The sequence below is a fragment of the Erinaceus europaeus genome, unplaced genomic scaffold (assembly GCF_950295315.1).
Source record: "Erinaceus europaeus unplaced genomic scaffold, mEriEur2.1 scaffold_518, whole genome shotgun sequence".
NCBI lineage: Eukaryota > Metazoa > Chordata > Mammalia > Eulipotyphla > Erinaceidae > Erinaceus > Erinaceus europaeus.
Window position 1 is genome coordinate 37,780 of NW_026647816.1, and position 23,746 is coordinate 61,525.

At 49.8% G+C, this 23,746-nt stretch overlaps 2 protein-coding genes across 3 annotated transcripts; both read right to left on the reverse strand.

Moving 5' to 3' along the window:
• Positions 1-8,071: 8,071 nt before the first annotated feature.
• On the reverse strand, positions 8,072-14,865 carry LOC103125212 (apoptosis regulator BAX-like). Of its 2 annotated transcripts, none has more exons than XM_060184409.1 (6): positions 14,801-14,865; positions 13,924-13,975; positions 13,686-13,832; positions 11,685-11,823; positions 9,363-9,467; positions 8,072-8,210 (listed from the first exon to the last, which is right to left on the reverse strand). In XM_060184409.1, exons 1-6 carry the CDS (start codon positions 14,829-14,831, stop codon positions 8,103-8,105), a joined length of 582 nt encoding a protein of 193 aa, XP_060040392.1. In that variant the 5' UTR covers positions 14,832-14,865; the 3' UTR covers positions 8,072-8,102. The 2 variants fall into 2 exon arrangements, with proteins under 2 accessions (XP_060040392.1, XP_060040390.1); XM_060184407.1 differs by having other exon boundaries at positions 14,720-14,862.
• A 2,902-nt stretch (positions 14,866-17,767) lies between these two features.
• Positions 17,768-23,495, reverse strand: LOC132536484 (apoptosis regulator BAX-like). Its single transcript, XM_060184410.1, has 5 exons — positions 23,444-23,495; positions 22,472-22,523; positions 21,833-21,971; positions 18,859-18,954; positions 17,768-17,993 (listed from the first exon to the last, which is right to left on the reverse strand). The coding sequence occupies exons 1-5, from the start codon at positions 23,478-23,480 to the stop codon at positions 17,889-17,891; spliced, it is 429 nt and encodes a 142-aa protein (XP_060040393.1). The 5' UTR covers positions 23,481-23,495; the 3' UTR covers positions 17,768-17,888.
• Between the last annotated feature and the right edge of the window lie 251 nt (positions 23,496-23,746).

Sequence of the window (23,746 nt, forward strand, 5' to 3'; positions counted from 1 at the left end):
AATGTCTTTAAAATTTATGCGGAAAAAAGTTCTTCCAATATTTTCCTCTAAGTATCTGATAGTTTCTGGTCTAACATCCAAGTCCTTGATCCACTTGGAATTTACTTTTGTATTTGGTGAAATACAGTGATTCAGCTTCATTCTTCTGCATGTTTCAACCCATTGTTTCCAACACCATTTGTTGAAGAGACTCTGCTTTCCCCATGTAATAGTCTGGGCCCCTTTGTCAAAGATTAGATGTCCATACGTGTGGGGCCTCATTTCTGGGCTCTCAATTCTATTCCACTGGTCAGTGTGTCTGTTCATGTTCCAGTACCAAGCAGTTTTGATGACAATGGCCCTATAATATAGTTTGAGATCTGGCACTGTGATGCCTCCGGTTCTGTTCTTTTTTCTCAAGATTGTTTTGGCAATTCTAGGTCTTTTCTGGTTCCAGATAAACATTTGTAGCATTTGTTCTATTCTCCTAAAAAATGTGCTTGGGATCTTGATGGGGATAGCATTAAATTTGTAGATGGCTCTGGGTAATATATTCATTTTGATGATGTTAATTCTTCCAACCCATGAGCATGGAATATCTTTCCACTTCTTTGTGTCTTTTTCAATTTCTTTGAGTAGTGACTCATAATTTTCAGTATACAAGTCTTTCACTTCTTTGGTTAGGTTTATTCCTAGATATTTTATTGTTTTTGTTGCTATAGAAAAAGGAACTGATTTCTGGATTTCAATTTCTTCTAACTTAGTGTTTGCATAGAGGAATGCCACTGACTTTTGAATGTTAATTTTATAGCCTGACACATTACTGTATTGCCTGATGATTTCCAAAAGCTTCTTGCTAGATTCCTTAGGTTTTTCCATGTATACTATCATGTCATCTGCAAATAAGGAGAGTTTGACTTCTTCTCTTCCAATCTGTATGCCTTTAATTCCTTGCTCCTGCCTGATTGCTATGGCAAGAACTTCCAACACTATGTTGAATAGTAATGGTGATAGTGGGCAGCCCTGTCTAGTACCTGATCTGAGGGGAAATGCTTCCAGTTTTTCACCATTGAGTATGATGTTGGCTGTAGGTTTGCTATATATAGATTCCACTATCTTCAGGAATTTTCCATCTATTCCTATTTTTTGTAGTGTTTTGATCATAAAGGGATGTTGTATTTTGTCAAAGGCTTTCTCTGCATCTATTGATATGACCATGTGGTTTTTGGTCTTGCTTTTGTTGATGTGGTGGATCACACTGATTGATTTACGTATATTAAACCAACCTTGCATGCCTGGGATAAACCCCACTTGGTCATGATGAACAATCTTTTTGATATACTGCTGTATCCGGTTGGCTAGAATTTTGTTTAATATTTTTGCATATATGTTCATCAGAGATATTGGTCTGTAGTTTTCTTTTTTGGTTGTGTCCCTGTCTGCTTTTGGTATCAGGGTGATGTTGGCTTCATAGAAGCTGGCAGGGAGTATTCCAGTGTCTTCAATCTTCTGGAAGACTTTTAAAAGTAGAGGTATTAGTTCTTCTTTGAAAGTTTTGTAGAATTCATTTGTAAAACCATCTGGTCCAGGACTTTTATTTTTGGGAAGATTTTTGATAACTGTTTCAATTTCATTAGCTGTGATGGGCCTGTTCATGTTATCCACTTCCTCTTTACTTAGTTTTGGAAGTTGGTAGGTATCTAGGAAATCATTCATTTCTTCCAGGTTCTCTAACTTGGTGGCATATAGTTGTTCATAGAAGCCTCGCATGATATGTTGAATTTCTGCAGTGTCTGTTGTGATATCTCCTCTTTCATTTACTATCCGATTTATTTGGGTCTTCTCCCTTTTTTGTTTTGTGAGTCTGGCTAAAGGTTTGTCGATTTTGTTTACTCTTTCGAAGAACCAACATTTACTTTCATTGATCTTTTGTATGGTTTTCCTATTCTCAATGTTATTTATTTCTGCCCTAACTTTAGTAATTTCTGTCCTTCTGTTTGCTTTAGGGTTCCTTTGTTGTTCTTCTTCTAGGTCTTTAAGATGTGCAATCAGGCTGTTTATTTGTGCCTTTTCTTGTTTCCTAATGTGTGCTTGTATAGCTATGAACTTCCCTCTTAGGACTGCTTTAGCTGTGTCCCAAATATTTTGATAGCTTGTGTCTTCATTTTCATTGAACTCTCGAAACATTTCGATTTCTTCCTTGATTTCCTCTTTGACCCAGAAGTTGTTAAGAAGTGTACTGTTGAGCTTCCACATTTTTGGACTGTTACTAATCTTTTGTTGATTGTTAAGTGTTAGTTTAATTCCACTGTGGTCTGAGAAGATGCTTGGGATGATTTCAGTGCTCTTGAATAGGCTGATGCTGTCTTTGTGTCCTAACATATGGTCTATCCTTGAGAATGATCCATGTGGATTTGAGTAAAATGTGTATTCCAGTTTCTTGGGATGAATGACTCTGAAAATGTCCAATAGTTCTAGTTTATCTATCTCTTCATTTAGCTCCCTTATGTCTTTACTGATTTTCTTCCTGGATGATCTGTCAAGTTGAGAGAGTGGGGTGTTGAAGTCCCCTACCATGATTGTGTTACTGTTAATATATTGCTGTAGCTCTTTCAGTAGAAGTTTGATGTATTTAGATGGCTTCTCATTGGGTGCATAGATATTAATAATTGTTAAGTCCTCTTGATTGACTGATCCTCTGAGCATTAAGTAGTGTCCATTCCTATCTTTTTTAATCTTATGTATTTTAAAGTCTATCATGTCAGATATGAGAATAGCTGTTCCTGCCCTTTTTTTGTGGGCCATTGGCTTGAATGATAGTTTTCCATCCTTTCACTTTAAGTCTGTGTTTGTCTTGTTGCGTTAGGTGAGTTTCCTGTAGACAACATATTGTTGGGTTGTGTTTTCTGATCCATCTTCCTACTCTGTGTCTTTTAATAGGTGAATTCAGGCCATTCACATTTATTGATATCAAAGATTGAAGATATTTTAACGCCATTCTTGTAGAGTTTTAGAGTGTTTTGATATATGTTCTATTTGTGGTGGTCTGGTTGTTTATAGGAAACCTTTCAGAACTTCTTTCAAGGCAGGCTTGGTGATGGTTGCTTCCTTCAACTGTTGCTTGTCTGAGAAGGTTTTGATGCTTCCATCTAGTCTGAATGACAATCTAGCAGGATATAGTATTCTTGGCTGAAAGCCTTTCTCATTGAGCACTCGATAGATATCTTGCCATTCTCTTCTGGCCTGTAGTGTTTGTATGGAGAAGTCTGCTGCTAATCTTATGGGTTTTCCTTTGTAGGTGACTCTTTGTTTTTCTCTTGCAGCCTTGAGGATCCTTTCTTTATCCTTATTCCTTTCCAATCTAAGTATGACATGTCTTGGTGTCTTTAGGTCTGCGTTAATTCTGTTTGGGACCCTCTGGGCTTCTTGAATCTTTATGTCTTTGGTGTTGTCTAGACTAGAGAAATTTTCAGCTATTATGGCCTGGAAAATGCTTTCTTCCTCCCCTTCTCTTTCTTCCTCTGGTAAGCCAATAATGCGTATATTGTTTCTTTTGAAGTCATCCCATAGGACTCTGTTGTTGTTTTCAGCATCTCTTAATCTCTTTTTGAGATCTCTTACTTCTTTTTTAGTTGTCTCTAATTCATCCTCAATCTTGCTAATTCTGTCTTCAGCCTCATTGATTCTATTCTCTCTGCCCTCTACTGCTTTCTGGAGTTCATCTATTTTGTTGCCCTGCTCTGATACTGTTTTAGCTTGTTCAGCTAGTTGCCTTCTTAGCTCAGCAATTTCAGCTTTCAGCTCTCTAATAACCATGAGATTATTAGAATTTTCTTCCATATTCTCATTTGTTGTTCCTGCAGTTCTGATTACAATTTTTTCAAATTCTTTACTCACTCCTGTTATTATTTCCTTAGCTAATGTTTGGATGTTGAACTCGTTGTTTTGTGCTTCGCCCTCTGGAGGACTTTTAGCTGGACTCTTGTCCTGGTTCGAGTCTCCATTATTTTTTCTTGTTGTTTTAACCATTTTATATAAGTTAACATTTTTTTCAATCCCTGAGTTGGAGTTCAGTGGTGTAAAAGCCTTTTTTTTTTCCCCCTGTAGGCTATGGTAGCCTGAGGGGTTTTAAACTATCAATAGGCTTCTTGGCTTAATCAATGACTCCTGACCAAGATATAAAGCAGGGTGTGGCAGAGATAATCCAGTGGTTATGCAAAGAGACTTTCACAGCCCTTCAGCTATGTCACCGCGGTATAGGTCTTCTCCTGAGTTTTCCGGTTAGATCTCTGTGCCCTGGTGTCCCTCCCTGTTGCTGCTCCAGATTCTGAGGGTAGTAGCAATGGAGACTCAGAGTTGCACTTGGTGAGTCTCTGGGGAGTCCTTTCCTCCCTTCAGCTGTCCCCTTGTTGGCGGAGCAGACTGGAGGTGGTGTCTCCACTGACAAACTGTCAAACTGACAAACTGTTAGCAGTCACTTAATCTCTCCTTAGGCCCCTCTCTCCTCTCTGTCACCAGCCACGCGTGTTATACTCACGGGTGATTTACTGGGTTTCTGTGGTCATTCTAGTCCTGTCTTGTTTCAGTCCGGGTGGTCTCCTTTGGTATTCCTAGTTGATCCGGGAGAGGAGAGGAGAGGAGAGGAGAGGAGAGGAGAGAAAGCGATCTGCTGCTTGTAGCTCCGCCTCCGGAAGTTCTTCTTTTTTTTTTTTAATCAGAGCACAGAGCAGCTCTGGCTGATGGTGGTGCAGGGGATTGAACCTGGAACTTCGAAGCCTCAGGCACAAGAGTCTCTTTTGCTATCTGCCCCATAACTCGCTCAGGTCTAGTTCTCTTGACTTTTCACCCGGGCTCCTGTCTGTGGCCATTTTGTCCTTTTTTTTTTTTTTTTTTCATTTTCCCTTTTGTTGCCCTGGTTGTTTTGTTGTTGTTGTAGTTACTGTTGTTATTGATGGATAGGACAGAGAAATGGAGAGAGGAGGGGAAGACAGAGAGGGGGAGAAAGACACCCGCAGACCTGCTTCACGGCTTGTGAAGCGACTCCCCTGCAGGTGGGGAGCCGGGGGCTCGAACCGGGATCCTTACTCTGTCCTTGCGCTTTGCGCCACGTGCGCTTAATCCGCTGTGTTACTGCCCGACTCCCCATTTTGTCCCTTTTTAGGGAGACAGTCTCTCCTCATAACTCTCTCGGTCTCTGTCTCTCTCTCTCTCTCTCTCTCTCTCTCTCGTTGTGACACTGGGGCCTTCCACACTCTTCTGTTCTTTGTATTTCAGATAGAGACAAGGAGGGAGAGAGAGCACAGCGCTGCCACGCTCTGAAGTTCCGCCGTGCTGGGAACTCTCACCCAGGGTCTGGTGAGACCCTACCTTCCCACCTCTCTAATCTCTGACTTCTCTCCAGACTTAGTGTGTCGGGGGCAAGCCTTCGGGGAGGGGCGGCTGTCCCCAGTGGCAGGGTCACAGCGGGGCCTGAGTTACTCATTCACCACATTTTATGTCTTGGTCACAGACCTTTAGCCTCGGGCAGGACACACCTGTGGAGAGGTGACTCTCAGGCTGCCCGAGGGGGAGGGAGGCTAGAGAGGATCCCAAGGAGGATGGATGGAAGGATGGATGGAAAGAGGAGTCTGGGGGAGACACAGAGATGAGGCATGGTGGGAAGGGGTGAGACACAGAAGGATGCAGAGAGAGGCGACTTGGGAGGCAATGAAGTGGCTGGAACACTGGACTTGAGGTCAGGTGTCTACTGTGCCTGAGTGATGCTTGTTTTTTTTTTTCCTCCAGGGTTATTTCTGGGGCTTGGCGCCAACACTAAGAATCCACAGCTCCTGGAGGCCATTTCCCCTCATTGTATTGGATAAGACAGAGAAAAATTGAGAGAGGAGGGGGAGATAGAGAGGAAGAGAGAGAGACACCTACAGACCCGCTTCACCGCCTATGAAGCAACCCCCCCGCAGCTGGGGGGGCAGGAGGGGCTTGAACTGGGTCTTTGTGCTAATACTATGTTTGCTTGACCTGACAGTATGTATAAATAAATAAATGAAGGCGTGACTATCGGCTCTTTACTCTTTTTTCTTTCTTTATTTTATTTTATTTTTAAGAAAGTTTTTATTTATTTATTCATGAGAAATGATAGGAGGCGAGAAAGAACCAGACATCACTCTGGTACATGTGCTGCCGGGGATTGAACTCAGGACCTCCTGCTTGAGAATCCAGTGCTTTATCCACTGCGCCACCTCCTGGCCACTGTTCTTTTCTTTTTTTAGTATATGTCTCCGTGTGTAATGGGGGGGGGGCTGTACTTGAACCCTTGGCTTCTGACAAGCATACTCCTTCACAGAGCTACAATCTTGGCCCCTGATGTGTGTGTGTGTGTGTGTGTGTGTGTGCGCGCGTGTGTCTGTGTTCATTCCATATGAGAGAGTTTCCCATGAGACAGAGAGGAGGGACTGAAGCCAGGGCATCCCTCTAGCATTTTGCTAGTTCTGCTGAGGATTGAGCCCAGCCCAGCCCAGCCCTGCTTGCATTTGAAAGACACAACACAGATAAGAGTTTAGCCAGCTGACCAGCAGGCGAGAAACTTTTCCGGGAAAGGATGTGAAAGGCCAGCGGACTTTGAGCTCTGGGGCTGGTTCTCTGCACCCGCCAAGATGTGTGGACGATTAGGACAGAGGAGCAGGTGTGACTGCAGGGTGGGTGAGCACCCAGCACCCAGCACCCAGCACCCACTGTTCCGTGTGTGAACCGTCCCCCACCCCCACCCCACCCCCATACACATAGCAGGAGACAAAGCCTGGAGAAGCTGCTTCCTGCTTCTGTCAGGTTCCCATTTGGTCAGGTTTCCCATTAGACAGTTAATTTCTCTCCCCATCCTTGGGGCTTCCTTGTTTAGAGCCAACTTTTTCAGAAAGATAGAGTGGCAGGGGGTGGGGGAGACAGCATGATTATGCAAAAGGCTCCGAGGTCCTAAATTTAATCCCCAGCAGTACCAGAAGCCAGAGCTGGGTAGGGCTCTGGAAAGAAAGAGAGAGAGAGAGAGAGAGAGAGAGTGAAACAGAGGGAGAGAGGGGGAGACAACACAGCAATGATGCTTCCCCCGGTGTTGGGTGACAGCACAGTGGTTCTACAAAAGATTTTCATGTCTGAGACTCTGAGTTCCTAGGTTCAGTCCCCGGCACCATCATAAGCAAGAGCTGAGCAGTGTTCTGGGGGGAAAAATGTGGGCAGGGACCTGGCAGTGATGCCGCACCGGTTAAGTGCACATAGGACTATGCACAAGGATCTGGGTTCGAGCCCCCGTTCCCTACCTGCATGGATTCTGCTTCATCCAGTGAAGCAGGTCTGCAGGTGTCTTTCTCTCCCTCTCTCTATCTCCCCCTCCCTCTCAATTTCTATCCTATGGAATGAAAAGAGAGAAAAAAAAAGGGGTGGTCACCAGAAGAGCAGTGGATCGTGCTGGCACTGAGCCCCAGTGACTGGGGCAAAACAGAAACACAGGGAGTCGGGCGGTAGCGCAGCAGGTTAAACACACGTGGCGAGAAACACAAGGGCCAGATAAGGATCCCAGTTCGAGCCCCTGGCTCCCCACCTGCAGGGGAGTCGCTTCACAGGCGGTGAAGCAGGTCTGCAGGTGTCTGTCTTTCTCTCCTCCTCTCTGTCTTCCCCTCCTCTCTCCATGTCTCTCTGTCCTAACAACGACGATATCAATAACAATAATAACTACAACAACAATGAAAAATAAAAAGGGGAAAAAAACAGAAAAAAATGTGGGCTAGCAAAATAACTCACTGAGATAGTGCGCCTGCTTTGCTCTGCATGTGGTTCAGGTTTGAGTCTGGCTGTCACCTCACAGGAAGAAACCTCAGTACTATTGTCTGTCTGTCTGTCTCTCTGAAAGAGTCCACCCATAGCAGTGAAACCTCAGTGATCACAAAATAAACACATTAGGACCCCAACCCACCTCCCCACAGAAAGCACCCAGCATCCCCTTGAAAACCCAGCCTTTGACTACAGCCAGTGCACGAGGCTTACTGTCCGCTTCCCATCCCCCCCCCCCCAATAATCACAAGCACAAGAGAAACGCCTCCCTTACATCCGACTTATGCAGAGAGACCAGAGTCCCCTCAGCCCAGCTTCTTCTTCCAGAAGGCAGAGGACAGGATGAGTGCTCCGGCCACGAGGAAGGTCACCGTCTGCCACAGGGGAGGCTGGTAGTAGGAGAGGAGGCCGTCCTGGGGACAGGGACAGCTGTCACTCCGGGCAGCCTGGTCGGGGGCAGGGGGTGAGGGGCTGGGGGGCTGGGGTGCTGGGGTGCTGGGGAGAGATCAGAGGGTGTGGGGGGCGGGACTCAGATAAAGGGGTACTGAGTCACCTTCAGGCCCCCATGTTCTGGCAGAATTACGGAGTCTGCACCGCCCACACTAACCAGTGGAGTCTCTCCGTCCTCCCTTTATTGTTATTTTAAAATATATTTTATTGGGGTCAGGCGGTGGCACACCTGGCTGAACACACCCATTACAGTGTGCAAGGATCCGGGTTCAAGCACCTGGGTCCCCACCTGGGGGTGGGGGTGGGTGGGAAAGCTTCACAAGTGGTGAAGCAGGGCTGCAGGTGTCTCTCTGTCTCTCTCCCTCTCTATCTCCCCCTCCCTCCCTCTTGGTTTCTCTCTGCCTCTATCCAATAATAAAGAAAATAATAATACTAAATAAAAATTAAAAATTAACAAAATAACTTTTTACATGGCCTAGGAGGTGGTGCAGTGGATAAAGTGTTGGGCTCTTAAGTATGAGGTTCTCAGTTTGATCCTCACCATCACACAAGTTTGAGTGATGGTCTGGTTCTTCCTCTCTCTCTCTCTCTCTTTCTCCACTCATAATTAATTAATTAAGGGGGCCAGGCAGTGGCACACCTGGTTAAGTGCACACATTACAATGCGTAAGGACCCAGGTTCAAGCCCCTGGTCCCCACCTGCAGGGGGAAAGCTTCGTGAGTGATGAAGCAGGGCTGCAGGTGTCCCTCTGTCTCTCTCCCTCTCTGCCTCCACCTCCCCTCTCAATTTCTCTCTGTCTCTATCCATCATAACTACAGAAAAATATTTAAAACAATTAATGAAGCAAATAAGTAGAATTTTAAAGAACTTAAGGGATCCTGGAGGAAGTGGAGGCTCCAAGGAGGACAGAAGACACTAATTAGGTCAGGGGTCACACAGAGGTCAGGGGTCAGGGGGGTCACGGAGAGGGCGCGGTGGGGGGAGTGCCAGATGAAACAGTACTTGATTCCACAAGTGAGGAGATAGATTCTAAACCATCTCTGAGGATCCCAAGGCAGGGAAGGGGGGTTCAGGAAGGGGTCCCCGTGGGTGGGGGTAGCCGGGGAAGTCTCACCCAGCCGCCCTGCTGCTGGATCCAGTTCAGTAGCCGTTCTTTAAGGAATTTCATCATCCAGTCCATGATGGTCCTGATCATCTCGGGTAAGTTGGAGCACAGGGCCTGCGGGGGGAGCAGGGGGGAGCGCAGGGATCAAGTCTGGTCCCCGGCCCACCCACTGGTGGGGATGCGGGCTCCCCAGGCCTCCTTTCTCAGCTCCTGGCCCCTGCGGTCTCCCTCGCTGCACAGAGTCAGCTTCGCCAACTGTACACGTGAAATCCCGTCTATGGCCCTGCTCCCCGGCCTGCCGTGGCTCCCCAGTACTCTCCCCTCTGTGCCAAAAGGCACAGCTCCACCCTGGAGGCCTTGTGGGAAGACTGCCTTGCCCACAGTCCAGTTTTCCTCTCCATTTTGGGATCCCTGATCCGGCTCCTTCCAAATCCTCATTTCCACCAAACCCTGCCGCTGCCTCGGACCCTTTGCACTGGCTGATTCTTCTGCCTCTGCCAGAGTCCTCTCCCCCTTCCCTCCACTGGGGTCTCCCGTCACCTCCCCAGAGAGGGCGTCCCTGACTGCAGTCCAGGTTAAGACCTGACCCCACCCCTGCACCCTATATGCAGGGTCAACTCTCGATTCCTCTCCCTCTGTGTCTGATGGCTTCTCCAAATACAGCCCCCCACTCCCTGGTCCCTCAACCCCAGATTTCCTGCCCCTCCCACTGAGACTGGTCCTTGTATCATGGGGTTAACTGTGGGTGTCCTCTTGGTAGTCTCCCAAGGAGTTGCCTCTTTGGTCTAGACTCACTCTTCACCCATGTGGCCTCAGTGACATCAGAGGCTTCCCCCACCTTTCTTTTTCTTTTTTAAAATTTTAAAATATTTATTTATTCCCTTTTGTTGCCTTTGTTGTTTTATTGTTGTAGTTATTATTGTTGTTGTGATTGGATAGGACAGAGAGAAATGGAAAGAAGAGGGGAAGACAGAGAGGGGGAGAGAAAGATAGACACCTGCAGACCTGCTTCACCGCCTGTGAAGCGACTCCCCTGCAGGTGGGGAGCCGGGGTTCGAACTGGGATCCTTACACTGGTCCTTGGGCTTTGCGGCACCTGTGCTTAACCCGCTGTGCTACCGCCCGACTCCCACCTTTCTTTTTCAAATATTTTTATTTATTTTAAATTAATGAATATGTGTGTGTGTGTGTGAGAGAGAGAGAGAGAGAGAGAGAGAGAGAGAGAGATTCCAAGACCAGAGCACTGTTCAGTTCTGGCTTATGGTGGTTCAGGGGATTAAACCTGGGGTCTCTCAGAGTCTCAGGCATGAGAGTCTTTTGCAGAAACGTTACGCTATTTCCCCAGCCGTACCCCAACTTTAAATTCTTTATTTATTTATTATTCGGTAAAGACAGAGAGAAATGGAGAGGGAATAGGAAGCGAGAGGAGAGAGAGAGAGACACCTGCAGCCCTGCTTCAGCACTCGTGAAGCTTCCCAGGGGCTTAAACCTGGGGATTCTGTGTGTGCTCAACTGGGTGCGCCACTGCCCAGCCTCATTCTTCCCTTTTTAAATTGTCCCCAGAGTAATCGCCGGGCTCAGCGCCTGTAGGCTGATCCACTGCTCCAAGTCCTAGCTCCTTCTCCCTTAAATGATCTTTCTCTATTTGTTGGATAGGAACTTGTCGGAAATTGAGAAGGAAGGGGGAGACAGAGAGACACCGACAACCCTGCTTCACTTGCAGAGCTTTCCCCACTACAAGTGGGGACTGGTTGCTTGAACCCGGGTCCTTGTGTATTGTAACATGTGCGCTCAAACAGGTGCACCGCAACCCCCCCGCCCCCGCCTTATAGAGAAAGGGGGAGTTAGGGGAAGAGAAAAAGAGAAACACCTGCAGCCCTGCTTCACTCTGTTTAGGAAGCTTTCTACCCCTGCCCCCCCAGGTGGAGACTGGGGTTTGAACCCGGGTCCTTGTGCGTGGTGACCTGGGAGAGCAGCTGGGCAGCACCATCAGCTCTATGTGTCAGGGATCCTGCTCTTAGGCCATTTCACTGTGACTCAGCATCACCTCCTCCCCTGACACGTCTTGCCCGCCTGGCGGGTTCCTCCTCCTCTCAGCTGTCACCCTCTGAGGGGACTTGCTGGGGGGCAGGGAGCGAGCCTGCCGCAGCCAGTGGGCCCGGTGCCCCTTGGCCCTGTGAGTCAGTGAGGGGAGAGGCAGCCGGTCAGGTCAGGGCACCGCTGCCCCTCAGTGGCTGCCTGGGCCGGCCCAGGGATTCCCTCTGTGTCTCTCCCGGGCCCTCCAGGGTGTGTGTGGGGTGCCCCCAGGTGCAGAGCCCTGCAAACTCCCACCTTGAAGACCAGCTTGGTGGTGAAGCAGAACAGGGCGACGATCCGGCCCCAGCTGAGCCTGCCATCGGCAAACACGCCCGCGGCCACTTTGGAGAAGAGCTGCCAGGTGGTTTCTGTCTCCACGGCCACCGTGATGACCCTGCGGGGAGAGGGGGGCAGGTGCTGGGGGCGGGGGGGCGGGGGCCGCCACTGGGCCAGCCCAGGCTGAGCAAAGACAAGGACACAACCTGGAGGCGGAGGAGAGCAGTGGGGCTAGAAAGGAGGCTCTGAGGGGCCGGCTGGGGGCGCACCGCCTAGAGCGCACACGTTGCGGTGAGCAAGGACCAGGGTTCAAGCCCCTGCTCCCCACCTGCAGGGGCGAAGCTTCATGAGCAGTGAGGCAGGGCTGCAGTCTCTCTCTCTCTCTCTGTCTTCCCCTTTCCTCTAGATTTCTCTCTGTTCCTATCCAGTAAATAATATATAAATTAAATATTTAAAAAAATAAAGGGGAGGGAGTCGGGCGGTAACACAGTGGGTTAAATGCACGTGGTGCTGAGCGCAAGGACCAGTGGAAGGATCCCAGTTCGAGCCCCCCGCTCCCCACCTGCAGGAGAGTCACTTCACAGGTGGTGAAGCAGGTCTGCAGGTGTCTGTCTTTCTCTCCCCCTCTCTGTCTTCCCCTCCTCTCTCCATTTCTCTCTGTCCTGTCCAGCAACGATGACATCAATAACAACAACAATAAAAAAAACTTAAAATAAAATAAAATAAAGGGGCAGGGGAGACAGCATAATGGTTATGCAAAAAGATTCTCATAACTGAGGCTCTGAGGTCCCAGGTTCCATCCCTTACACCACCATTATTTTTTATGCTGTTAACCTGGTTGCTGTTATTGTTGCCATTGCTGCTGTTGTTGTTGGATAGGACAGAGAGAAATGGAGAGAGATGGGGAAGACAGAGAGGGGGGAGAGAAAGATAGACACCTGCAGACCTACTTCACTGCCTGTGAAGCGACTCCCCTGCCGGTGGGGAGCCAAGGGCTTGAACTGGGATCCTTACTCCAGTCCTTGCACTTGTGAATAAAATACTTTAAAAAGAAAAAACAATTAATATCTTAAAAGAGGGCAGGATCAGATAGCATAATGGTTCTGTAAAGAGACTCTCATGCCTGAGGCTTCAAAGTCCTAGGTTCAATCTGCCACCCATACCACAAGCTAGAGCTGAACAGTGTTCTGGGGAAAAAAACAAAAACAGCTAAAAAGAGAGCAAGAGGTGGGAGAGAGAGAGAGAGAGAGGAGAGGGGCCAGATGCTAATGCACCTGGTTGAGTGCACATGTTACAATGCACACAGACCCCAGTTCAAACCCCCAAACCTCCAGCCCCCACCTGCAAGCTTCCTAAGTGGTGAATCAGAGCGACAGGAGTCTCTGCTTCTCTCCCTCTCTATCTCCCCTTTCCTCTAAATTTCTGGCTAATTCTATCCAATAAATGAATAAAGACAAGAAAAACTGAACAAGAGAGAGAGGAGAGACACCACAGCACGGCTTCACCACCCACTAAGCTTCCCCCAGAGACGCCCCTTGTACTCCCCAAGGCTTGAGACTGAGGTCTTGACACCTATTCCTGGCCTCAGGAAGGTTCTAGATTGTTTTTTTTTTTAATTTTTAATTTTAATTTTTATATTTATTTATTTCTCCTTTTGTTGTCATTGTTGTTGTACTTATTATTGTTGTTGATGTCATCGTTGTTGGATAGGACAGAGAGACATGGAGAGAGAAGGGAAAGACAGAGAGGGGGAGAGAAAGACAGACACCTGCAGACCTGCTTCACCGCTTGTGAAGTGACTCCCCTGCGGGTGGGGAGCCAGGGGCCCAAACCAGGATCCTTATTCTGGTCCTTGCGCTTTGTGTTACATGCGCTTAACCTGCTGCGCTACCGCAGACTCCTGGTTCTAGATCTTGGAAGCCAGCAGGCCCGGCGTCCAGAGTGCTGAGTATCTGCAGGGTCCTGGGCCAGCAGGCTCACCGCTTCATGTTGACGTCATTGTCAAGCTCGTCTCCGATGCGTCTGAGGACTTCGCTCATCCTCTTGATGGCGGGATCCTGGGGCTCCCAATCCAGGGCCAGCTGGGACGTCTGCCACCCCATGCTCTGGATTCGGTCCTGGATGAAACTGAGAGGACACAGAGGGAGTCGGGAGGCAGAGATGGAGCAGGGGGTTCCCTGCTCAACTGCAGCCCGCAATCACACAGCCTCAGACTCACCCCTGGAGCAGCAGGGACCCCGTCCTCATGATCTGTTCAGAGCTGGTGGGCCCTGGAGGAGAGAGGAGGGGGGAGAGATGCAGCGGGGAGGGGGCACAGCTCAGCTGGTGGAGTGCAGGACTGTCAGGCCTGAGGCTGCATGTAACAGCGCGGTGCCCGGGCTCCTCTCTTCTGCTCCTCTGTCTCGTGTGACTATCTCAGAGGTTATAAATAAAATAAGTATGAAAAACAAAGAAAGGAAGAAAGAGAGAGAGAAAGAAAGAGGAAGGGAGGGAGTCAGGCGGTGGCCTACTGGCTTAAGCGCGCGCGGTGCAAAGTGCAAGGACCAGTTTAAAAATCCGGTTCAAGCCCCGGCTCCCCACCCGCAGGGGAGTCGCTTCCCAGGCGGTGAAGCAGGTCTGCAGGTGTCTGTCTTTCTCTCCCCCTCTCTGTCTTCCCCTCCTCTCTCCATTTCTCTCTGTCCTATCCAACAAGGACATCAACAATAAAACAACAAGGGTAACAAAAGGAAATAAATAAATATTAAAAAAAAAAAAAAGAAAAGAAAAGAAAAAAAAAGAAACCTTTCCTGAGGGTCTGATGGCAAAGGGGAGTGAAAACTGAAAGCACCCACACTCTGACCCGCCCCTCCCACCAGGGCCAGATGGAGGACACGCTGGAGGTCACAAGCCCAGGCACCTGAATTTGGGGTGTCCAGCTTCCCCAGGCTCCTGAGGGCCCAGGCAGGGAAGGATGGGGTGTGGAGGCCAGAGAAGAGGGGAACCCTCCTCAACTTACTTCCCTAGCAGCTACTGACCTGGAAGATTCTGCCCAGGACAGTGGCGGTGCCCCCTCCCACCGCTTCGCAGGAGGGAATAGGGTCCCCCCAACCCCTCACCCTCTTCGTGCTGCATCCGGAAGCCCCCCATCGCCACCACCGCCTCCGCCGCGCTGGCCTGGCCGCCTTGGGCTGGACTGGGTGAGTGGCGCCGCACAGCCCGGCTCAGCTCGGGGGAGCGCCCCGCCCATCCGGCCCCGCCCACTCAGGTGTGTGCACCCGCCGCACCCGCACCTGCCGCACCTGCACCGCGGGGGCGTGGCCTATCTCACCCCAAGGACTCATCAACACTTCCCTTTAAGAACGCTTAGTGGCACCATCCCTTTTCATTTGCTTTAAAAAGATTGTGCCTTGGGAGTCAAGCGGTAGGTAGCGCAGCGGGTTAAGCGCAGGCGGGCGCGCAAAGCACAAGGACCGGCGTCAGGATCGCGGTTCGAGCCCCCGGCTCCCCACCTGCAGGGGAGTCGCTTCACAAGCAGGTCTGCAGGTGTCTGTCTTTCTCTCCCCCTCTCTGTCTTCCCCTCCTCTCTCCATTTCTCTCTGTCCTATCCAACCAACAACGATGACATCAAGAACAACAATAATAACTACAACAATAAAACAACAAGGGCAACAAAAGGGAAAATAAATAAATATTTTAAAAACTTTAAAAAATAACTACAAGGGCAACAAAAGGGAATAAATAAGTATTTAAAAATATTTTGCCTTATATTATTTTTTCAGAGCAAGGCTTAGCTCCAGCTTACGGTGGTGTGGGGATTGAACCTTGGAGGCTCAGGCTTGAGAGTCCCTTTGCATAATCATTATGCTATGTACATCTTCCCTTCTTATTTATTTTCCCACCTGCGTTGTTGAAACTCAGTGTCTGCACGACTTCATCCCTGCCAGTGATACTGACTTTAAAAAAAAAAAAAATGTATTCCCTTTTTGTTGCCCTTGTTGTTTTATTATTGTAGTTATTGTTATTTGATGTCATCATTGTTGGATAGGACAGAGAGAGATGAATAGAGGAGAGGCAGAGAGGGGGAGAGAAAGACACCTGCAGACCTGCTTCACCGCCTGTGAAGCGACTCCCCTGCATGTGGGGAGCCGGGGGCTCGGACCGGGATCCTTGCGCCGGTCCTTGTGCTTTGTGCCACGTGTACTCAACCCGCTGCGCTACCGCCCGACTCCGGATACCGACTTTTATAGAGGGTGAGAGACAGAGCTAGACCGGAGACACGTGCAGCCCTGCTTGTGAAGCTTCCCCCTGCACAGGGCTTGCACCTGCGATATTGCACATGGTAACTAACATGGCCTTTACCACCTGGGCCACCGCCCAGCTCCAGATCAGCTCTTTCTGTCAGAGCAAACATCAGGCCTCCTCTTTGACATATTTGGAAAAGATTTATTACATATGAGAGAATTTCACATATGTAATTTCACGAACTCGGGAAGCTAGAGCATCACTGTGCTACATGCAGTGCCAGAGATCAAACCAGGAGCCTCAGGCATGCAAGGCCTGCGCTTCAGCGGCTGAGGATTTCCCCTGGCCTCAGGGCCCTTCTATCTTGATCTATCTGTAGGTCTCAGGAGTGCAAAAACAAACAAAACAAAATAGGAAAAACTGTCCTTTAGACAGAAGGCTCCTGAGGTCACAGCCCTGCTCTTGGCTGGGGTGTCCTGGGGGGAAGTGGAAAGTTGAGTTCGTGAGTCTCCCAAGAATGAACCCCAGACCACCATGCCCAGGAACAGCTTATTAGAAAGAAAGTGAACTGGGAGCTGGGCGGTAGTGCAGCGGGTTAAGCGCACGTGGCGCAAAGCGCATCCAGGACAGGCTTAAGGATCCTGGTTTGAGCCCCGGCTCCCCACCTGCAGGGGAGTCACTTCACAGGTGGTGAAACAGATCTGCAGGTGTCTGTCTTTCTCTCCCCCTCTGTCTTCCCCTCCTCTCTCCATTTCTCTCTGTCCTATCCAACATTGACAACATCAACAACAATAATAACTACAACAATAAAACAACAAGGGCAACAAAAGGGGATAAATAAATAAATATTTAAAAAAAAAGTGAACCAAGAAAGTTAAGGAAACTTTTTTTTAATTTGACATTTTTAAATTTATTTATAAAATAGAAAATATCAACAGAACTATAGAATACAAAGGGTAAAACTCCACACATCCCATCCCTCCACTGGAAGCTTCCATAGTCTCTATCCCTCTGGGAACATGGACCCAAGGTCATTATGGGGTGCAGAAGGTGGAAGGTCTGGCTTCTGTAATTGCTTCTCTGCTGAACATGGGCGTTGGCAATTCTCAGAAGGGAGGTTGGGCCAAGAAAGCTTTTTTAAAAAAATTGATTTATTTTCCTTTTTTTATTGCCTTTGTTTTTTATTGTTCTTGTAGTTATTATTGATGTTGTCGTTGTTGGATAGGACAGAGAAATGGAGAGAGGAGGGGAAGACAGAGACGGGGAGAGAAAGATAGACACCTGCAGACCTGCTTCACTGCCTGTGAAGCGACTCCCCTGCAGGTGGGGAGTTGGGGTGGTGGCTCAAATCAGGTCCTTGTGACATGCGCTTAACCTGCTACACTACCAAGAAAGCTTTCTTAAAGGGAAAGTACCAAGGGGCAGAGGGAAAGTTCCAAATCCAAGACAGAAAGGACACTTAGAGTAGGGAACAGCCAGACTCCAGAAAGATCTCTGAGCATTGCTCATTCTCCAGCCCAGTCTGCCGTGCAGGTTTGGCTGCACCGCATGCTTGGGTCCTCCCATCCTGCGGGGGCTGGTGCTGCTCTGGTCGTGTGCTCAGTCCCCGGGCTCCAGCATAGTCAAGTGCACAGTCCTCCCGGGCTCAGGTCACATGCTCTCAGCGATCCTTCTGTTGTTTACGAGAACTTGCAGGTCCCAGCGACTCTCTCCTCCGTGGGCAGCCCGGCCAGGGTCCCTCCTGGCAGCCGCCCCCCCAAAGAGATCACCTGGCCCCCAGAAAAAGCCAGGCCTCCCTCCTGCCACAGTCAGGGAGTGTACCCCATGACACCTGCTCCAAATGTGGGGCCAGAAGAGATTTATTGCCTCCCCCCAACTCCCCAAATAATTAGAAAATAATTATAAAAGATATGAAAACAATAAGTTATGTAGAAAAGAAAGTCCAAAGGACTCATTGAAGTCTCATTCAGCCATCCTCCTCTGGACGATGAATGATGCCATGAGCACAGTGGCGGAGAGGATGGCCACCACCTGCCACGCGGTCGAGAAGTAGGAGAGGAGGCCATCCTGGGGACGGGGACAGAGGTCAGTCCAGCAGCCTGGCCGGGGACAAGGCTCGAGGGAGTGGGGAGGACGGGAGGCAGGGAGGGGTCCGAGGGGGCCACAGATGAAAGGGTACTGGAGACTTGGAGGGGTCCAGAGGATGTAGACATCCCTGGGAGGGCAGCGGTCAGAGATCAGCCTCTGGTCAGAGGTCATCAGGGGTCACAGAGAGATATCTGTGCCAGATGAGCCAGTGGTTGCTCAGGTATAGAACAAAAAAGTGGGCGGGGGAGATAGCATAATGGCTATGCGAACGGACTCTAATGCCTGAGGCTCTGAAGTCCCAGATTCAATCCCCTGCACCACCATAAACCAGAGCTGAGCAGTGCTCTGGTTAAAAAAAAAAAAAAAAAAAAAAAAAAAGGGAGTCGGGCGGGAGCGCAGCGGGTTAAGCGCAGGTGGCACAAAGGACCAGCATAAGGATCCTGGTTCGAGCCCCCGGCTCCCCACCTACAGGGGGTCGCCTCACAGGCGGTGAAGCAGGTCTGCAGGTGTCTGTCTTTCTCTCCCCCTCTCTGTCTTCCCCTCCTCTCTCCATTTCTCTCTGTCCTATCCATCAACGACGACATCAACAACTACAACAAAAAAACAAGGGCAACAAAAGGGAATAAATAAATACTTAAATAAAATAAAATAAAATTAAGAAAAGAATTCTCCCTGTCCTACCAAATGAAAAAATAAAAAGATACACGATCCAGACCATACCTGATGATCTGAAAACAGAGAATATTTCAGTGTATGTGTGTGTGGTTGGGAAGTTGGGGGGGTCTATTCCAGAAAGATACAGAGCATTATGTGTGTGTGTGGGGGGTGTGGAGAGGGGCCTCACCCAGCCACTCTGCTCCTGGATCCAGCCCAGCAGACGCTCTTGAATGAAGTCCAGCACCCAGCCCACAATGGTCCTGGTCAGCCTGGTGCACAGGGTCTGTGGGGAGCGGAGCTGCTTTACACACAGAGGCTTGAGTCTACGGCAAACAGACAGCAACCCCGAGCCTCCCGTGTCAGCCGTTTTAACCTCCTGACACTCAAGTCTCACGTGCTCACACTGAACTTCACAGATTGCAAAATTAATCATCACCCTCTACTGCCAATTCGGCAGCCTTCCCCAGCTCCCCAGCACCCCCAGGGAAAAGGCCAAAAGGCACAGCTCAGCCCACAGGACCCTGTGGGAGGACTCTGGTTTGAACACTGAACTTCTTCCAAAACTTCATTCCCACCAAACCCTGCTCCCGCCTCAGGACCTTTGCACATGCTGATTCCTCTGTTTCAGCCGAGGAGTTCCCCCTCATCTCAGATCTTTTTATTATTATTATTATTGTTTTTAAAAAATATTTATTCCCTTGTTGCCCTTGTTGTTTTTTGTTGTTGTCGTTGGATAAGACAGAGAGAAATGGAGAGAGGAGGGGAAGACAGAGAGGGGGAGAGAAAGACAGACACCTGCAGACCTGCTTCACCGCCTGTGAAGCGACTCCCCTGCAGGTGGGGAGCCGGGGGCTCAAACCGGGATCCTTCTGCTGGTCCTTGCGCTTTGCGCCACCTGCGCTTAACCTGCTGCGCTACCGCCCGACTCCCTCCTCAACTCAGATCTAATGTCACTTTTGCATCCCCCTTTATATCTGGCTGCTTCTCCTGGTTCTACATACAGCCCCCCACAACCCCTCAGACCCCAAACTACAAATGCATCAGGACAGCAACTCCCTTCCTCTGCCCACCAGAGTCCAGCTGACTCACTGTTCACAGGGACCATGACTGCAAAGCCTCCCCAGCTTCCCAGCTTGTGGCCAGAGTCATCTGTGGAAGCCCCCTTTCTCCACCGCACTATTCAGCTCGGCTGATGGGGGTGCTGGGACCTCGGAGCCTCGGGCGTCAGAGTTGTTTTTGCAAAGCACTATGCTGTCTCCTGAACCTAATTTTTTTTTTCTCCTGAACCTGATTCTTTTTTTTCTTTCTTTTTCTTTTCTTATTTCCTTTCTTTATTTCTCTCCCTCTCTCTCTTTTGGAGCACTGTAGCCTAATGCTTGTACAATTTCACCTTGGCCAGGCTGACTTTTCACTCTTTTTGTTTCTCTGTTTGCTTTAGATAAAAAGAGGAGACAGAGAGTAAGGGAGAGATAACCATAGTTCTATTGGGTGATCTAGCTCTGATCACACCACGCAAAGTCTACAATTTTGCTATACTTATTAGAATAATCTTTTCTTTTTCTCCCTTTTTAAAAATATATAACTTTATTTATTTTATATGATAGGACAGAGAGAAATTGAGAGGAAAAGGGAATGGAGAGGGAGAGAGACAGAGAGACACCTGCAGCCCTGCTTCACCACTCGTGAATCAGCTTTCCCCCTGCAGGTGGGGAGCAGGGGCTTGAACCCAGGTCCTTGTGCACTGTAATGTGTTCACTTAACCAGGTGCACCACTGTCTGCCCCTGCCACCCTCCCCTTTTTTAAACATTTTTAAATTTAATTTATTATTTTAATTTTATAAATTAATTTTATTATTTTATAAATTTTATTATTTATTATTTAATTTATTATTTTATTTATTTATTTATTCCCTTTTGTTGCCCTTGTTGTTTTATTGTTGTAGTTATTATTGTTGTTGTTGTTGGATAGGACAGAGAGAAATGGAGAGAGGAGGGGAAGATAGAAAGGGGGAGAGAAAGACAGACACCTGCAGACCTGCTTCACCGCCTGTGAAGCGACTCCCCTGCAGGTGGGGAGCCGGGGTTCGAACCAGGATCCTTATGCCGGTCCTTGTGCTTTGCGCCACCTGTGCTTAACCCGCTGCGCTACAGCCCGACTCCCCCCTCCCTTTTTTTTCTCTTAATGTGGCACCAGGGGTAAGTTCAGACTTCTGCGTGTGCACAGGATCACAAAGGTGTCACCAGAACCAATTTCTCTTTTGCATTTTGAGAGATAGAGAGAAAGAGATGGAAAATCCTCGCCACCAAAGCCTGGGCCCCATTCACGGCAAAGCGTGAGCTCTACGGGGCCTTGGGGAGAAAAGCACTGGGCAGCCCATCACCCACTTACCTCACTCCTGCTGAGAACCAGCGGGCCACTCCTGTCTCCCTTCTGAGCCGCCCTCGACGCCCACCCTTTCCCCCACATACCTCAGTTCTAACCACAAGGCCTCCTCCTCTGAGCCCTCACAGACAGGTCTGGACCTGTCCCAGGGCCTTTGCACTTGCTGGGTTCTCTACCAGAAGCCTCTTCCCGGTCCTTCTACGTCACTGCATCGCTCTGCCATTCCGCCTTTGGCTCAAGGTCACCTCCTCTGAGAAGTCTTCCCTGACCTTCAGTGCCATCACCTCTCCCTAGTCTCCTCCTCTCAGCACTCCTCATTCCATGTCATCTCTGGGGACGCCAGGACCTAGCCCACACTGTCCACACCACTCAGGCCAAGAGCAGGCTGGGCACCAAGCAGGCGCGATCAGCCCTTGATGAGTAAGTGAATGAATGAAGCGAGAGATGAAGCAGACCACGACCCACAGCTGTCTCTTAGTTCCCTGCGTTGACACTGAGCTGCCAAAGGGGTTCAGCCCGCTCGCTGACTCCCAGGGTCTCTGAGATGCGCTTTCTCTTGCAGGAAGGGAGGTCCAGTGCTGGGAAGGGGAATCAGGCAATAACAGGCACAGATCAGTGTTTGCTGAATCAAAGAGCGAAGGACTGAATGGAGAGAGGACTGTGAAAAGGCCCACGGCTGGCTCTCAGTGCCCTCAGTGGACACTGGGTTGATAAGACTCCTAGGTCCTTGGAGGTGTGTGGGGTTCTTCCTTGGGCTCAGGACCCTCAATGGGCCCACCTGCAAGACCAGGTTGCTGGCAGAGCCGCAAAGGGCCGCGATTTGACCCCAGCCGATATTGCCGTCAGAAAACATCTCTGCCGCCACTCGGAAGATGGATCCCCAAGGGCACTCTCTGTCCATGGCCATGCTGATGGTCCTGCAGGAAAACAGACAGAATTTGGTGTTGGCGAGGGAGGAGCAGAAAACCCTGGATCCACTCCCCCCACCCCGGGACGAAATGACGGGTAAGGGGCCAGCGTGGGGGTAGAGAAAGGCATCCAGAGTGCTGAGCTGACGGGTGAGGCCCCGGACCTCTGGGTCTGAGGGAAATTGGGGGTGGGGGGGACTGGACCATAAGCTTCCCGAAGCTGGGACTTGTAGGTTGAGGGCGAAGGGGGCCTGTGCTAAGGTCCCTGAGCCCCGGGGTCCCACGTCTGGATCTCTCTGTCATTCGCCAAAGCATCTCCATAGCATCCGATCTTAATGGTGACATCCTGAAACTCCTGCTCCAGGACTGGGGACATCATCTGCCCTCACACCTTTGTGTTCAGCCATGGATGAAACCAAGAGGGTGTGGAGGCGGTCAGGGTGCAGACCTCAGACCTCCAAGGCGGGCTGACTCTTCCATGTGCCCTGCAAACACAGTCTTGGACTCACCACCGGAGCAGATGGGCCGCCATCCTCACGATCTGCTCAGAGCTGATGGGTTCTGGAGGAGAGAGGAGGGAGGTTGAGGGCTGAGCTCGGGGTCCTAAGTGACTGGGGGAGGGAGGGGTCTGGGGAGGCTCAGGAGCCTCAAGGGAGGTTCCTGGTCTTCTGGGAGGCCGGGAGAGGAAGTGAGTCCCAGGATGGAGAAGATGGCTTCATCTTTTTGGCTTCAAGAGGAGCCAAGCCGAAGAGGAACTGCAAGTGTTCAGGTTGTGGTTTGAGGGGTGAACAGGGAGGTCTGCCCTTCCAGTCAGCACTGGACAGAACCAGTCACTGCCGGAAACAGGGCGGGGTGGCTAAGTGGTAGGGTGCCCGCTTAGCATCTGTGAACCCTGGGTTTGATCTCTGGAACCTCATTAAAAAAAAAAGTATATGATTTTCCCAGGAAATGGTGCAGCAGATAAAGGGCTGGGCTCTCAAGCATAAGGTCCCGAGTTCTACTCTCAGTACTGCATGTGCAGGAGGGATGCTCTGGCTGGCCCTCAAAATTAAGGACATAAATCATATGTGGAGATGGGCCAGAGACGGGACTCAGTAGTGCTGGGGCATAAGCAAGGCCCTGGGTTCTTTCTGGCACTGTATTAAAAAAAATGGGGGGGGGGGGAAGGTGGTACACCCAGTGAAGCACACATGGTACTAAGCGCAAGTACCCAGATTTGAACCCTGGCTCCCCTCCTGCAGGTACGCTTTACAAGAGGTGAAGCAGGACTGCAGGTCTCTCTCTCTCTCTTATCAATCAATCAATGAAGATGGAGGGAGGAAGTTGTACTGGTGGGAGAGGAGGTACAGACCTAAATTTCGGGGTCTCCAGATTCCCCGGGTGCAGAGCCAGCCGGGCAGGAAGGGATCTGGGGAGGGAGCGGGACAGCAGTGCCCGCCATCCCGCAGATTCTGCCCAGACACCTGTGCCCGCAGCCTCACCTGTCTCCGGGAGCCGACGCGGGGCTGATCCGTCCATAGCTGCGGCTTCTCCCAACTCGGAAACCGAAACTGCAGCCCGGGCCCTTCAAAACCTCCCCGCCACGTGACCCGCAGCCAATCAGCGCGCCCTGCAGAAGCTCCGCCTGGCCCCGCCTTCTCCTGCTCCTTTTTCTCTTTCGCCTTCTCCTCCTTTTCCTACTCTCCCGCTCTTTTCCACAAAGGTTTCCAGAAGTTGCCCTTGGGATCCCAGCGCCACCTCAGGGCAGACAGGCAGGACAGACAGTGCGCAGCGAAAAGGAAAGA